This window comes from Muntiacus reevesi, chromosome 2, assembly GCF_963930625.1.
Source record: "Muntiacus reevesi chromosome 2, mMunRee1.1, whole genome shotgun sequence".
Classification (NCBI taxonomy): domain Eukaryota; kingdom Metazoa; phylum Chordata; class Mammalia; order Artiodactyla; family Cervidae; genus Muntiacus; species Muntiacus reevesi.
In genome coordinates, this window is record NC_089250.1 from 164,301,452 (window position 1) to 164,313,868 (window position 12,417).

Genomic DNA, 12,417 nt, shown 5'->3' on the forward strand with positions numbered 1-12,417 from the left:
TGCCTCCTGTTCCCTCCTCACCAGCCACCTGGGACAAACTGTGGACGCCGCCAACATCCCACTGCAGACCCCCATATGCTTATAGGCCAGGACCTCACTCGGAGCCGGGGTTCCACTGTGTCCGGCTCTGAGCACCGGCGAGCATCTCGGAGCCCTGGGAGACCAGTGAGCAAGCTCTCGAGCTGTTTCTGTTGGCAACACAGATGTATTTCTTTTATTTGGTAGTAAATAGAGCAGGTGTGTGTACATCAAATAAGAGCAAGACAGATATAAACTGCCCCCTCCCCCGCCACTGGACGCTCATTCTGAAGCAGGACGTCCCTTGGCAGGCCCTCGCACGTCAGAACCCCAGAGCGCGCGCTGGAGGGTAGAGCGGGGAGAAAGAGGAGGAGGCACGCAGGTCGGTGGGATTTGCTTTCTCTTCTGCAAGCACACGCTGGGGCAGCCTGGGCCCGGGCGATGGGACTGGGGGCCAGAGCAGCGGTGGCCCTGAGGGCTACGCAACTTTCGACCCTCGGGGGCTTTGACGAGAGCTGGTGTCGTTGAGCTGCCTGGGCCTGGGCCAAGCGTTCCGGTTTCTACCGCGCGGGGTTCCTGAACTTCCCTGAAGAGGCCCTGCGGGGGCTGGAGACTTATCTGAGAACAGCCGTGCACGCCTCCCGGGCCCCATGTCGCCCCACCCCTCGCGCTTGTCCACGCCCCGGGCCCTGAGACCCATCCCGGAGGTTTCTTCCTCCTAGCGATCCGAGAGTGGACCGCCAAGCGGCCAGGCAAAGACCTTGCTAGTGGTCACGGCGGTGGGGTCGGAGTGTAAAAGCCGTGAGTCCCATGGAAACCCTCACTTGGGGGTCCGAAGCACAGCTGGGGAAGCCCCTGGAATGTCGCCCTCCAGGGCACTTGCACCTGGCCGGGCAGAGGCACTTCTCCGCCCCTACTCCCGGCTTCCCGCCCATTCTCTGCTCGCCCACCCCCGCCCAGCCTGCTGGCCAGTCTCTGCCTTTTGGGTGCGAGCGATCCGTTCGCCTGGGCGCGCGCATCTCGCAGTGTGCACGGCCACGTGTGCAGTGCGCCTGTTCGGGTGCGCGGGACGAATGGTGACCTTCGGCCTACGAACATTTGGGAGGGCGCTGTAGGCGGATGGCGGAAAAGAGAAGAGGGCCACAAAGATAACCCGAGCGCTGTACTCTGGAGCCCCGGACCCGGATCTTGAGATCTGGGATGCGCCTGTTCCCGAACTTGGCGCCTGTTGCGGAAGTACCCTGGAGGCTTATTGGGGGTTGGGGGGAGCGCTTTCTAGGTAATCCGGTCTCAGACAGCAGCGCAGCGGGTGTCCATTTTTCCGCTAGGGATCTTTCCCCACCCTTCTGCCTCCAGGATCCCGTTACACTTCCACCGTGTGTCCGGGCAGTTTCGGAGACCAGCGACAAGAGATAGTTGGAGGCAGCAGGCCTTCTCAGACAGTTTCCAGGAGATGCCCACTTGTTGTACTCGCCCAGCTCCCTTCCTTGGCTGCTGCTCCAGGCGATGCCTATTCGCAGCGAAAACTGCCCCCCAAATCTCTGTCGCCGGATTCCTAAAGGATCCCTTCCGGTTGCAGTGGACCGAGAGGAAAAAGTTGAGGGAGAGGTGAGAGCGAAGAGAGCGAGAACGCGCCGAGAGCCCTTGGCTCCCATCATTTAGACTGGAACTGCGAGGTGGAGTCACCTGGCGTGCCTCACCCGAGTGCTAAAGTCTTAAAGAAAAAGAATCCCCTTCTCTCGTGAGCTTCGCCTCCCTCGCCCCCTTTGGTGATGGAGTGCACGCATCAGATTTTCATCAAAGTTCTATTAAGTGAAACATAGGTTGCAGGGCACCCTTTGATTGAAACAGTTTAAATTTTAATTGTGTTTTTAATTTGACATATAGTTGCAGAAAGGAATGACACTGCGTCGCCAAGGGGCGGTCGATTTTCTTAATTTCTCCCAGAGGAATTGATGAGTCTATCAGGCCACTAGATTGGAAACCCATTAAAGCTCTCTGGTTAGGCTGTTAATTGGAACTTGATGGATGTGGGGAGGGGGGTGTTGGGACTCGGCTATGCTGATCCAATCTTCATGACTTTCTGTTTTCCAATAAATTACACAATTCATTTTCCAGCCGCAGATTACATAAATTGTACACCTCTGGGGCTCTCTTTTTCAAATAGGGAGCCCTTTTCCCCAAAAGCCTATTGCAAGATGTCATTTGCACCAAAGAACGAACAGCAGAGGCCCTTGAATGAAAATCGAAACATAATCAACGTTTATACTTAGAAAATTTATTGAGATCATTTTCTCTGGTATTTCCTTATTTTAAAGTTTCGACGCGCCATATATCATAATCCACTCGCACAAAGGGGGGGGGGGAGAGACTGTGTTTAATATTTATCGAAGCTTGATTCCAAGATCAAACTTGTTTATGACTTCATCTGTCATTTCAGAGGGAGCCTTCTTCCACTATTACCCGGCTCAGCCAGCCTATTTCCCGACTGCCGCAGAGCAGAGAGGATCAATTTTTATTAGGCTTCTCGGCAAGTTTGCTCTGGGCCGCTTTAATATTGAGCAGCAGCATAATCTCGAGACCTAAACTTTAAGCGTCCTTTCAGTCTCGGAAAGTTTATCATTCCTTGGAACTCGGTTATGCCTAATTCCCAGGAAACGGGAAAGGGAGGGGGGAGCGATCCCTAGGATGACGAGGGGCCTGACTCCCGGGGTAGCGACTGTTAATCTGGTTGAACTAAGGAGGGGCGGAGCTACCCCAAGACTAGGAGGGTGGGGCGGGAGGTGGGACCGAGTGGAAGGATTACCACGCTCGAGGGCAGAGAGACGGGGTGTCTGTGGGTGGTGGTTCCTGAAGCTGAAGGTTCCTGGCCGTGTGGTTCGCAGCTGCGCTCAGCCCAGGAGAGGGCGTCTGGGTCTCTGCCTTCGCCATGAAGTCTCGGGGACCCCCCCCAAATGCTGAGAGGGCGGGGAGATCCTGTCCCGGGCCTCTGGCCCCTGCAGTGAGACTGCTGTCCGTAACCGAGGGGCAGCGGGACACCCCGCCCGAGACCAGTTAAAAGGAGAGGAGGCGTGGAGGACCCGTTTGCCCGGTCTCCCCCCCACAGCCTCTCCGCTGCAGCCTTCCCGCCTTCGGCCTGCGCCACCACCATCATTTCCCGGGCTCGGGGCAGTGTGTCTGGCGCTGCAGCGCACGTTTGCGGACGAATGCTTGCCACGGCGGAAGCGCTGTGCCGACGCAAGCCTGAGGTTTACGGTGTTCGCGTCCGAAGAGGTGCCTGGGCGGCGGAGGAGGCTGCGCAGGAGCGCGCGCCTGTGTAGACCAGACCGTCGAAGCGATCGCGAGGAGCAGAGCGAGCAGGCGGAGAACCCGGCCAGAAGGCTCCTTCTGGCTGCCCTCCCAAATTAGCCCGCGGAAGCGGGTGGTGGTGGCGGCTGCGGGTCGCGAGGCTGCACGGTTTCTTAAGAGTCCTCAAACCAGGCTGCACGCCCGCCCCCGACCCCCCCGAAGCTCGCCGGGTCTGGGAGTTGCTTCTCCGAGGCTCATCCCAGAGGCCACGCCGCTGCCACACCTGGTCACTGCCTTGGCAGAGGCCAGCTCCACCCAAACACCCGTCCGGGCGGGCTTGAGATAGCCGGGGTCCTCACAGTCTACCCCGCAGCCACTCCCAAGCTCAGCATCAACGCTTGCCCCCGCCCCTCGCCCCTTCCCCAGGGCCGCGTACAGGCAGTGGGACAACCTCGGGCTTCCATCTTGCTTACTCTACTTGGGCTGGTCACTTTTTTTTCTCCTGGGCCTCAGTTTCCCCGCCTGTACACTGGGGCTAAGGATCAGCACCACAGGTTTGCTCTGAGAATTCAAGTGAAGAATGACCAGATGCGCTCTGGATAGTCCAGGTTGCCGGCGTCAAATATTTGCTAGCTCATAAGGGTTCAACGAAAGCCCTCTTTCTACCCCAAAGGATGTTTCATCCTCAGGCTCCCGCTCGCCGCGTCGGCCTGTTTCCCGCGGGGTGGGCGCAGCCCGGCCGGGAGACCCGCGCGGAGAGGTCGCAGGCTGGTGCGAGTCGGCTGTTGGTTTCCAGGATGCTCCCTTCTACCCCGCAACCGTGCGGGGGCGCGCGGGCCGGGCTGTGACGTGGCCCGGGAGCTCGCGCCGCGGCCGCGCAGAGGAGGACGCGCAAATTGTATTTCAGCACCGGGTCCTTCCGGGTTAATGAGCTGACACCATGATTAAAGCTGACCATTTGTAATGTGTCTCGACCCCACCGCCGAGCCCTGAAGAGGTTAATGCGGTGACGGAGGCCGGCACCTGCCCCTCGCCGGCCTCCCTCCCGGGCCGTGGCGCACAGCCTCCGGCCTCCGCCCCCTCGCCTGCCCCTGCCCCCGCTGCGCCGCCGACTCCTAATCAATTAGCCCATTAACGAGCCCTTGGAGGAGTTAAATAGGAAGAGGTTCTGCCACGGGTAGGGCTGCAGTCGGTAACTCACCGCGGCTAATGATATTATAAGCGTTTTACTCAATAACCCGGGCGCGGCGCGGGCGAGGAGGGAACTGCACCGTCATGGGGGCAGCGTCTGGACATTTGTGGGGACTGATTCAGAGTCTCCCCTCTCCCTTGGCTGCATTGGGGGGGGGGGGCACCGTAGGGTCAGGGCTCCTGGGATCATTTGGCCGAGCCGTGCCGGAGGCTGCAGACCCGGGGCTGAGGTCACCTGAGCGTCTTGGGGTCTTGCCTCACCTTGGGTTCCTCGAGGCTTGTGTAGACAACCATGCCCCCGAAACGTTTTGCCTGCGTCGCGTGGGTTCCGCATCTGGTACCAGTTGATCTGGGAATTAAAAGAGCAGGAGTCAGGGCTTTGAGGGGGCGTGCAAACACCTTAGGGAACTACGGGTAACCAAGCGCCTACCGCAAGCTGTGCTCAGGATTAGGCACTTTGACCTCATTTAGCTTCTTCGAGGCGATCGTTGCTTTCCCCTAATTTAAAAAATGAGAAAACCAAAGCTCAGAAAGTTTAAGAATCCTGTTCAAGGTCACCTCCCCATTTGAATACCCTTTGCCTAATCCTAAAACTATAGTCCTCACCTCTTTCTCCCCTTTCCTGGGGCAAATCGCTATTTTTGCAACAATTCCCTGACCTCCAATATTTACCTAAAAACGAGAGTCAGGGAAGACAAGGCTGAGCTTTGGGCTGTTTACAGAGGTTTACAGGGTACCTTTCATTCCTACGTAGGCCATTCTCAAAACAGGTGAAGGGAAGGGGATACTAATGGGTCCGTATCACCTATGAAGCCAGTGAGGCTCTGATTGGGACTTGACTTGTCCAAGTTCACCTAGCGTGTAAATGGTGGTGCTGGGACTTGAACCTGGATCTCCCGAAACAAGATCTAGGGCCTCCCCACCCCCCATAACGATCATGCAGTCCTGCTGGGCCTGTGACAAGGTTGGGGTCTGTAGGGAGGAAGGGCCAAAGTTGTCTGCTCCCAGGCCTCCTAGTTAAGCTGCTAGGAAGAGCATCGGTTCCCAGGCGCACGCTCCTAAATCCCACGACCCTCAGCCTCCCCCGCGGGGCGCAGAGGCCTGTCAGCCCTACCTGCCTGCCCAGCAGAGAAGGGATGAGGGTCATGGGGAGATGGGGAGGGTCATGACGCAGCCTGTGAGCCCCTTTGAGGGTGCGAGGACCTGTCTCCTAAAGGAGGCGTGGGGCCACTCCTGTTCTGAGCCCCGGGCTGCCCCTGTCTCTTGAGAGAGTCGGGGTCTGAGCCATCAGAGATGCCACAGAGGCTAGGAACCTGGCTGTCATCCATCCTGCTGTCGGTCCAGGCTGGTTGGACACAGCAGAGGCCCGCTGGACTCTTCGCGAGCTCGGGGGAGGACAGGGGCTGTGAGAGCCGGGCCTGTGCTTTTTGAAATTTTCCGGGGCCGCTCGGCGGCGCTGCGATTGGCCGCGTCCGAGTAACCTCTATGCAAATGAGGCCGCGCCACCTCCGCGCCGCCGGGGACCCGGCGAGCTGGCGGGCAAGGAAGGGGCATTCGCGCCGGGGCTGGGCGGGCGCACCTGAAGCCGGGCGGGCAGGGACCCCTGCGCAGCTGTCGGGTGCCCGCGTTTCCCCAGCGCAGAGGGGACGCCTCGCCAGCTTCGCCGCCCCCTCCCCCAGCTCCCCTCCCCGCCCCTCCCCCCCGCCTGCCTGCCTGCACCACCTTCCACCCAGATCATCTCTAAAGGGAGTTCTTGGTTTCCTCCGATTTCTTATGAACCCAGGATGGGCAGCAAGGAAGATGCGGGCAAGGGGTGTCCGGCGGCCGGCGGCGTCTCCAGCTTCACCATTCAGTCCATCCTGGGCGGGGGCCCCTCGGAGGCGCCGAGGGAGCCGGCCGTCTGGCCGGCCAGGAAGCGCAGCCTGTCCGTGTCCTCGGAGGAGGAGGAGCCGGACGACGGCTGGAAGGCACCCGCCTGCTTCTGCCCAGACCCGCACGGCCCCAAGGAGCCCGGCTCCAAGCACCACCCCCCCATCCCCTTTCCTTGCCTGGGTAAGGATCGCAAGCCGCCGGGTCGGCCTGGAGCAAGCTCTAGGGGAGGGAAACTGTGCCGGGGCTCTCGCGTCGGGCCCCCCGCCCCCGGCCAGAGCCGCGGCCGCGAGGGGTCCGGGGCCGAGGGTGGGGACGGGGAGAGGCGCGCTCCTCGCTGACTCCTCCGCCCCGCGGGCGCTCGGGAAGAAACCTGGAACACGGATGCCGCGCGGCGCCGTTTGGGGGAAGGTTGGGTTGAAGGGAGTGTGTTTGTGGGTTTGGCACAGGGCCGGCCGCTCTCAAGGCTCTGCCCGCAATATCCCCTTTGCACATCGGATACTTTCTGCACACGAGGTCTGGAACTCGGATCTGAGCGGTCCGTCCGTCCGTCTCTACCGCAGTCTCCTTCTGCGTCCTTTTCTTCTCTCTCTTCCCCTCTCTCGACCTCTGCCTCTCTTTCTCCCCTCCTCCTCCTCGGAATGATTAGCACTCCAAGATGATTGACAATGGTGCCTTTCAGAGATGGTTCCTCTTTACAACATCTGACCGAGGGGAGCCCCGTGTCAGTCCTTAGCGTGATCTCCGAACAAACGGCCTGTGAAACGATGCCACCCTATAAAGCTCAGGGAACTCTTCCAACTCAGTTACTACAAGGCAAAATCATCTTTTACAAAGATGCTAATGTTCCCCCTCCAGACTTGCTCCCCGTGTTGCCACAGGTCCTTTCAGGAAGCTGGGAGCAGAGAGACCCCAGGCTCCAAGTAGCTGGTTCCCTCTCCTGTTGCTTTTCAAAAGCCGGGTGCCGCTTTCTGGGTTTCAGCGAGAGGGCGAGAAGAGTAGGGGCTGAGATCCAGAAAGATGGGAACCAAGGCTGCAGGCGCCAGCCAAGCCCCTGGTCCTAGCAGGAGCTGGGGGTCCCTGAGGCGCCCCAACTCCATGGCCCTCTTGTCTGCTCTCACTCCCCAGGTACCCCCAAGAGCAGCGGAGGCGCGGGGCCGGCGAGCTCGGAGCGCAAGCCTTTCCTTTCTTCTGCGCACCCGGACTTTAAGGAAGAGAAGGACAGGCTCCTGGCCGCGGGCTCGCCGTCGCCGGGGCCCGAGCGGCCGCGGGACAGCGGCGGCGCCGAGCGGCAGGCGGGCGCGGCCAAGAAGAAGACGCGCACGGTCTTCTCGCGCAGCCAAGTGTACCAGCTCGAGTCCACCTTCGACATGAAGCGCTACCTGAGCAGCTCGGAGCGCGCCTGCCTCGCCTCCAGCCTGCAGCTCACCGAGACCCAGGTCAAGACTTGGTTCCAGAACCGCCGCAACAAGTGGAAGCGGCAGCTCTCTGCCGAACTGGAGGCGGCCAACATGGCGCACGCGTCGGCGCAGACTCTGGTGGGCATGCCGCTGGTGTTCCGGGACAGCTCGCTGCTGCGCGTGCCGGTGCCGCGCTCGCTCGCCTTCCCCGCGCCGCTCTACTACCCGGGCAGCAACCTCTCGGCCTTACCTCTCTACAACCTCTACAACAAGCTCGACTACTGAGAGCGGCCCCCCGGCCCCGCGCCGCGCGCCCTCCCGCCCGCTCCCCGCCAGGCGGGCGCGGGCTGCCCCCACCCCCCACTCCGGAGCAGGCGGCGCGTTTCCAGAAATATTACGAAATACACCATGTGTATTCATTATCTCTTATTTATGGCTTCTGCCCTACTTTGGTTTGATTGTTTCTGGTATTTATCGGCATCCCTCCAGCCAGATCATTTGCTCTCTACCCGCCCCCCCAAACAAACCAATACATTTTGAAAACCATTTTGGAGGCGACGTTCTAGGGTGGTGGTCGGACAGGGAGTTTCGGTGAGATCGACACTGGCCGGTAGGACAAAAAAAAAAAAAAATCAGGAAAAAACCTCCACCAAACCAGATACATTCTTCTCCCTGTATATACACCTGTATATATGTACACGCACACACGGCCGGCCAAGCCAGTCCTTGAGGGCTTTGAACAATGATCTCAACGCCTCTTTCCATTTCCCTTGTCCCGAGAATGGAGAGGGGCGAAAGGGGGATAAATTTCAGATCTGTAAATATTTTTAAAAAGAAAAAATAAAACATTTTAAGCATCGTTGCTAACTTTGGTGCAATTGATTGGCCGGCGTGTTAACGCGCAGGTTTTTGTCGCTTTTCCACGGACAGTGCGTCAGAGGAGGTCTGGCTCGCCCCACCTGGAAGGTGGGGCGGAGGTCAGAGGTTAAAGGTCGGGCGCCGCCGAGATGACACGTGGGTTGGAGGCGCACCCCATTCCACTAGCCTGTGCCCTAGTCTCCGCGCGGGCGGGATCCAGCTCCCGGGGCGCCGAGAGGGAGAGATGCGGGGCTGCAGTTGCCAAAGCAGTTGCCTCCTGGAACGAGCTTCTTTCTAGTCCTGGGAGCGGCTTGGGGCTGGCGGCAGCACTGGGCCGTGCGACGTAGTCCAGTCAGTGACAGGAGCCTCCTCTCCGAGGGCACCGGGCAGGTGGGGCGGCCCTGCCTGGATCAGGTGTCCAGCTGGGTTTGCTCGTCCCCCAACCTGGCGCGACAAGACTTACAGCCGCTCGCAGTTCCCAAGCCGGTGGCAGGGTTGCGCGTCCGGCGCGGCGCAGGAACAGGGCACAGAGAGGCGGCCCTTCGGCCGAGGAGGGATGAGGCCCGAGACCGCGCAAAGAAAGCTCAGAAGGCAAAGGCTCCTCCCCACACTTTTTGTTGTTGTTCGTGGTTTTGCATGGAGCGTGGCTAAGTGGCCCGGTGTCGGGCAGGCACGTGGCAGCTGGCACTTAAGGGAACCTTGATGCGCTGTCTGCGCGCCCACGGACTTCAGCGCCCCAACACCTGCCGCCGCACCCTGGCTTGGGAGGGCGCGGCATCAAGAGGACAGAGGCGCGCGAGTGTCATGCAAATCGCAGGCTTGCAGTGTGAGACCGCAGCCACCTGTTCGTTGTAAAACGTCGGAAAAAAAAAATAGCCTGAGCTTTCAGGAGGCTGACGGTTCAGTGTCACGTGAGGCGAGCTCCCGGGTTCTCCGGCCCGAGCTACTCCTTACCCGCTGCTAAGGTGCTGGGAGGCCTGATCTCATCCTCTAGAAGGAAAACCTCGACTTGATGGACCGGTCTCTTGGAGTCAAGAGACATGGAAATTATCTGCAGTTTGTGAAAGTATGCAGGATATCTGTAATCCGTCTATGTGATCCACAGTATCATGTCTAAAATACCCGAAGCTTTATTCATATTTGAGGTTTCTATTTTTTCTTCTCACGTTAAATTTCATGAAATTTACAATCTGTTTCAAGATGACACCTGAAGGATGCTACCCAAGAACCCATGTGCCAAAGTTGTTAGGTCAATTGCATTTATTTCATTCCAGCTGAGTTCAATAAATATTTACTGTATCCTAGTAAATAGGGCTGGGAACTATGCTAGATATCCGCCAGTCAGAGAGAGAAAACTAACACTGCATCTTTCTTCTGATATTTTTGGTACACATCTTCAATGAAGTTCTCCCCTTCCAGATAACCCGCTTTAACATTTTCTTTTCCTCTCAAGTTGCTCTTTGAATATTCTATGCAAAATTAAGGCAAATAGCCTTCAAGGAACTACTTGTAAAGAAATATTTCATCCATATCATTTTGGTCGGCACTTCCATAGATTGTTTTTTAAAAAGAGATGATGGTTTTAACAGCATTAGATCACTATATCTTTCTTGGGCTTACTTCTTTTATAGGAAGTGGTTTTGTGTAGACAGTTAACGGCAAAGTAGTTTTTGCCCTTAGGATTTTAGGGATGATCCATTTCGTTTGTCATATAGTGGGAACTTCACTTTTTTACTAATCCAGAAATTAGGAGTCAAAGGTGATCCAACAGTGTGATTAGTTTCTAGGAATTCCTCTTTCTTATAGGTAACTAAGTACACACACACACAGACACTCACACACGCACACACAGCTTTGCATTTGGATTTAAGATGTTGTTCAAGACTCCATTGTGGCCAGATTTCCGATCTCAAGACTATCAATTCATTTGAATAATCAGCAAAATCATCAGCCTCCTTTCAGCCTCTAAACTGGATTTAAAAGATTGACGTTTCTTAAAACTCAAATCGAGTCCGGCTGCAACTGCCTGTCCAGAGGGACCTGAATCATACACACACTGGATAATGAAATACACTTAGATTTTATTAGCAGATAATTCATGCTCAGAATCTTGAGCACTAGTAGAATTAAATAAACAACTGGGAGAGGGAACCAAATAAAATTATTTGGAGATAAAATTATTTAGCCAAAATTAGAATGGAGGTAAGGCACTGCACTTTAACATTCTTAACCTAGCCATCAAGTTGTTGAAAGAGGAGAGAGAGAAAACCAAGTATAAGGACTGGTGAGGATGCTGGGAAAGACTGAAGGCGGGAGGAGAAGGGGACGTCAGAGGATAAGATGGTTGGATGGCATCACCAACTCAATGAACATGAGTTTGAGCAAGCTCTGGGAGTTGGTGATGGACAGGGAAGCCTGTCCTGCTGCAGTCCATGGGGTTTCGAAGAGTTGGACACGATTTGAGCGACTGAACTGAAAGAGGGGAAGAATCTGTACTTTTGGCAGGAATATCATCAATACACTGGGCAGAAGAGTGGTGGTTATATGTTTACTGTATCACGATTCATAAAAAGAAGTGCACCTGAGTCAGTGTATATGAATGCATAAAGACCAACAGCACCTTTTCTCTATTAAGTTGCCTTAGAAATTAAACACTTTAACCTCAACAATTTTCTCCCACTTCATACAAGATTGTATAATAAAGTAAGATTTTTTCCCCCACAACACAAAAGGCAGTGAAAAAGATGGTATAGCATGGATTAAATTGAAAAATTTTAGCATGCTTTTGATATTCAATACTAGCTGAGTCACAGCATTCTAGTTATTAAGTATTGCTTTTCTTTAATGGAGATCAAAGTATTTCTCCTTACAGAAACAACCTTCTTGATTCTCCTATTTCTGGAGGATTCTAGAAACAGAAAATAGAGCAAACAGAGCCTGTAAGTCTAGGGTGTTGTTGGGGTGTGAGAGAGTGGAATAGAGAGAAGCTTGTAGCTGTCATTTTAAGGTCCTACTTGGACATATGTCTGTAAGAGGCTTTTGAGCTTTAACACACTTAAGAGTAATTATCTGTTTCCCAGTCTGTCCAACCTTCTGGAAAAACAGTTCCTGCAGAGCAAGAACTGATCCGATTAATGCTTTTCCTCAGCCTTCTCAGTACTAGGCCTGGCACGAACTGGGTGCTCAATAAATGTCTGCAGAAAGATGGAATGAAGAGATAAAGCAGAGTATAAATAAGGATGAGTTTCTCTGAAGTCAGAAGATCTTCGACAATAGGAAATGTGAGCGCCTGCCTCATAGGTGGAAACTCCAGGAAAATGAGAAAAAAAGTGGGGCAAAACATTCGTTAGAGCAAATATTTTCTTCTCCACTCTAATTTTGGTTAACTTTTCTGGATATGCACGTCCAGTGGAAGGGAGACTAATTCAGTCCTATAAAAATACAGACCAAAATGGGGTTCTTGTGTCCGAGACACGGGGAGGGCTCCAAGAGTCAAATGGAAAGGGCATTTTTCCCGCCTACTATTTAGAGGACAGGAGAAGCGTTGGCCACAGGACTACATTTCCCAGCATGCCCCATAAGAACCGGAGCGGGCGTGAGCTCCGCCTTGGCGCGATGCTCTTTGGGAGTTGTAGTTTTCACGCGTCCAGCACCGGCGGGGCGCCTGAGCCTGGTGGTGGAAAGCAGTCACGTGATCGGAAAGGCTGCCGTTTGCCTTTGTGCCGGAACAGGTTGACTGGGTCGCCCGAGCCCGGGGCCTCGGGACGGACCAATCGACTGCCTTAGAAGGAGA

General features: G+C 55.7%; 1 protein-coding gene across 1 annotated transcript; it reads left to right on the top strand.

Annotated features, from left to right (window-relative positions):
• The first annotated feature begins 303 nt into the window (after nt 1-303).
• Nucleotides 304-8,596, top strand: HMX2 (H6 family homeobox 2). The gene is made up of 3 exons (XM_065923494.1): nt 304-400; nt 6,281-6,549; nt 7,495-8,596. The coding sequence occupies exons 2-3, from the start codon at nt 6,282-6,284 to the stop codon at nt 8,049-8,051; spliced, it is 825 nt and encodes a 274-aa protein (XP_065779566.1). The 5' UTR covers nt 304-400; nt 6,281; the 3' UTR covers nt 8,052-8,596.
• Nucleotides 8,597-12,417: the final 3,821 nt, after the last annotated feature.

Coding starts and splice junctions, on each gene's coding strand:
- HMX2 (XM_065923494.1), top strand. CDS start 6,282: ATGGGCAGCAAGGAAGATGCGGGCAAGGGGTGTCCGGCGGCCGGCGGC. Junction 6,550..7,494: donor CATCCCCTTTCCTTGCCTGG/GTAAGGATCGCA, acceptor CTCACTCCCCAG/GTACCCCCAAGAGCAGCGGA.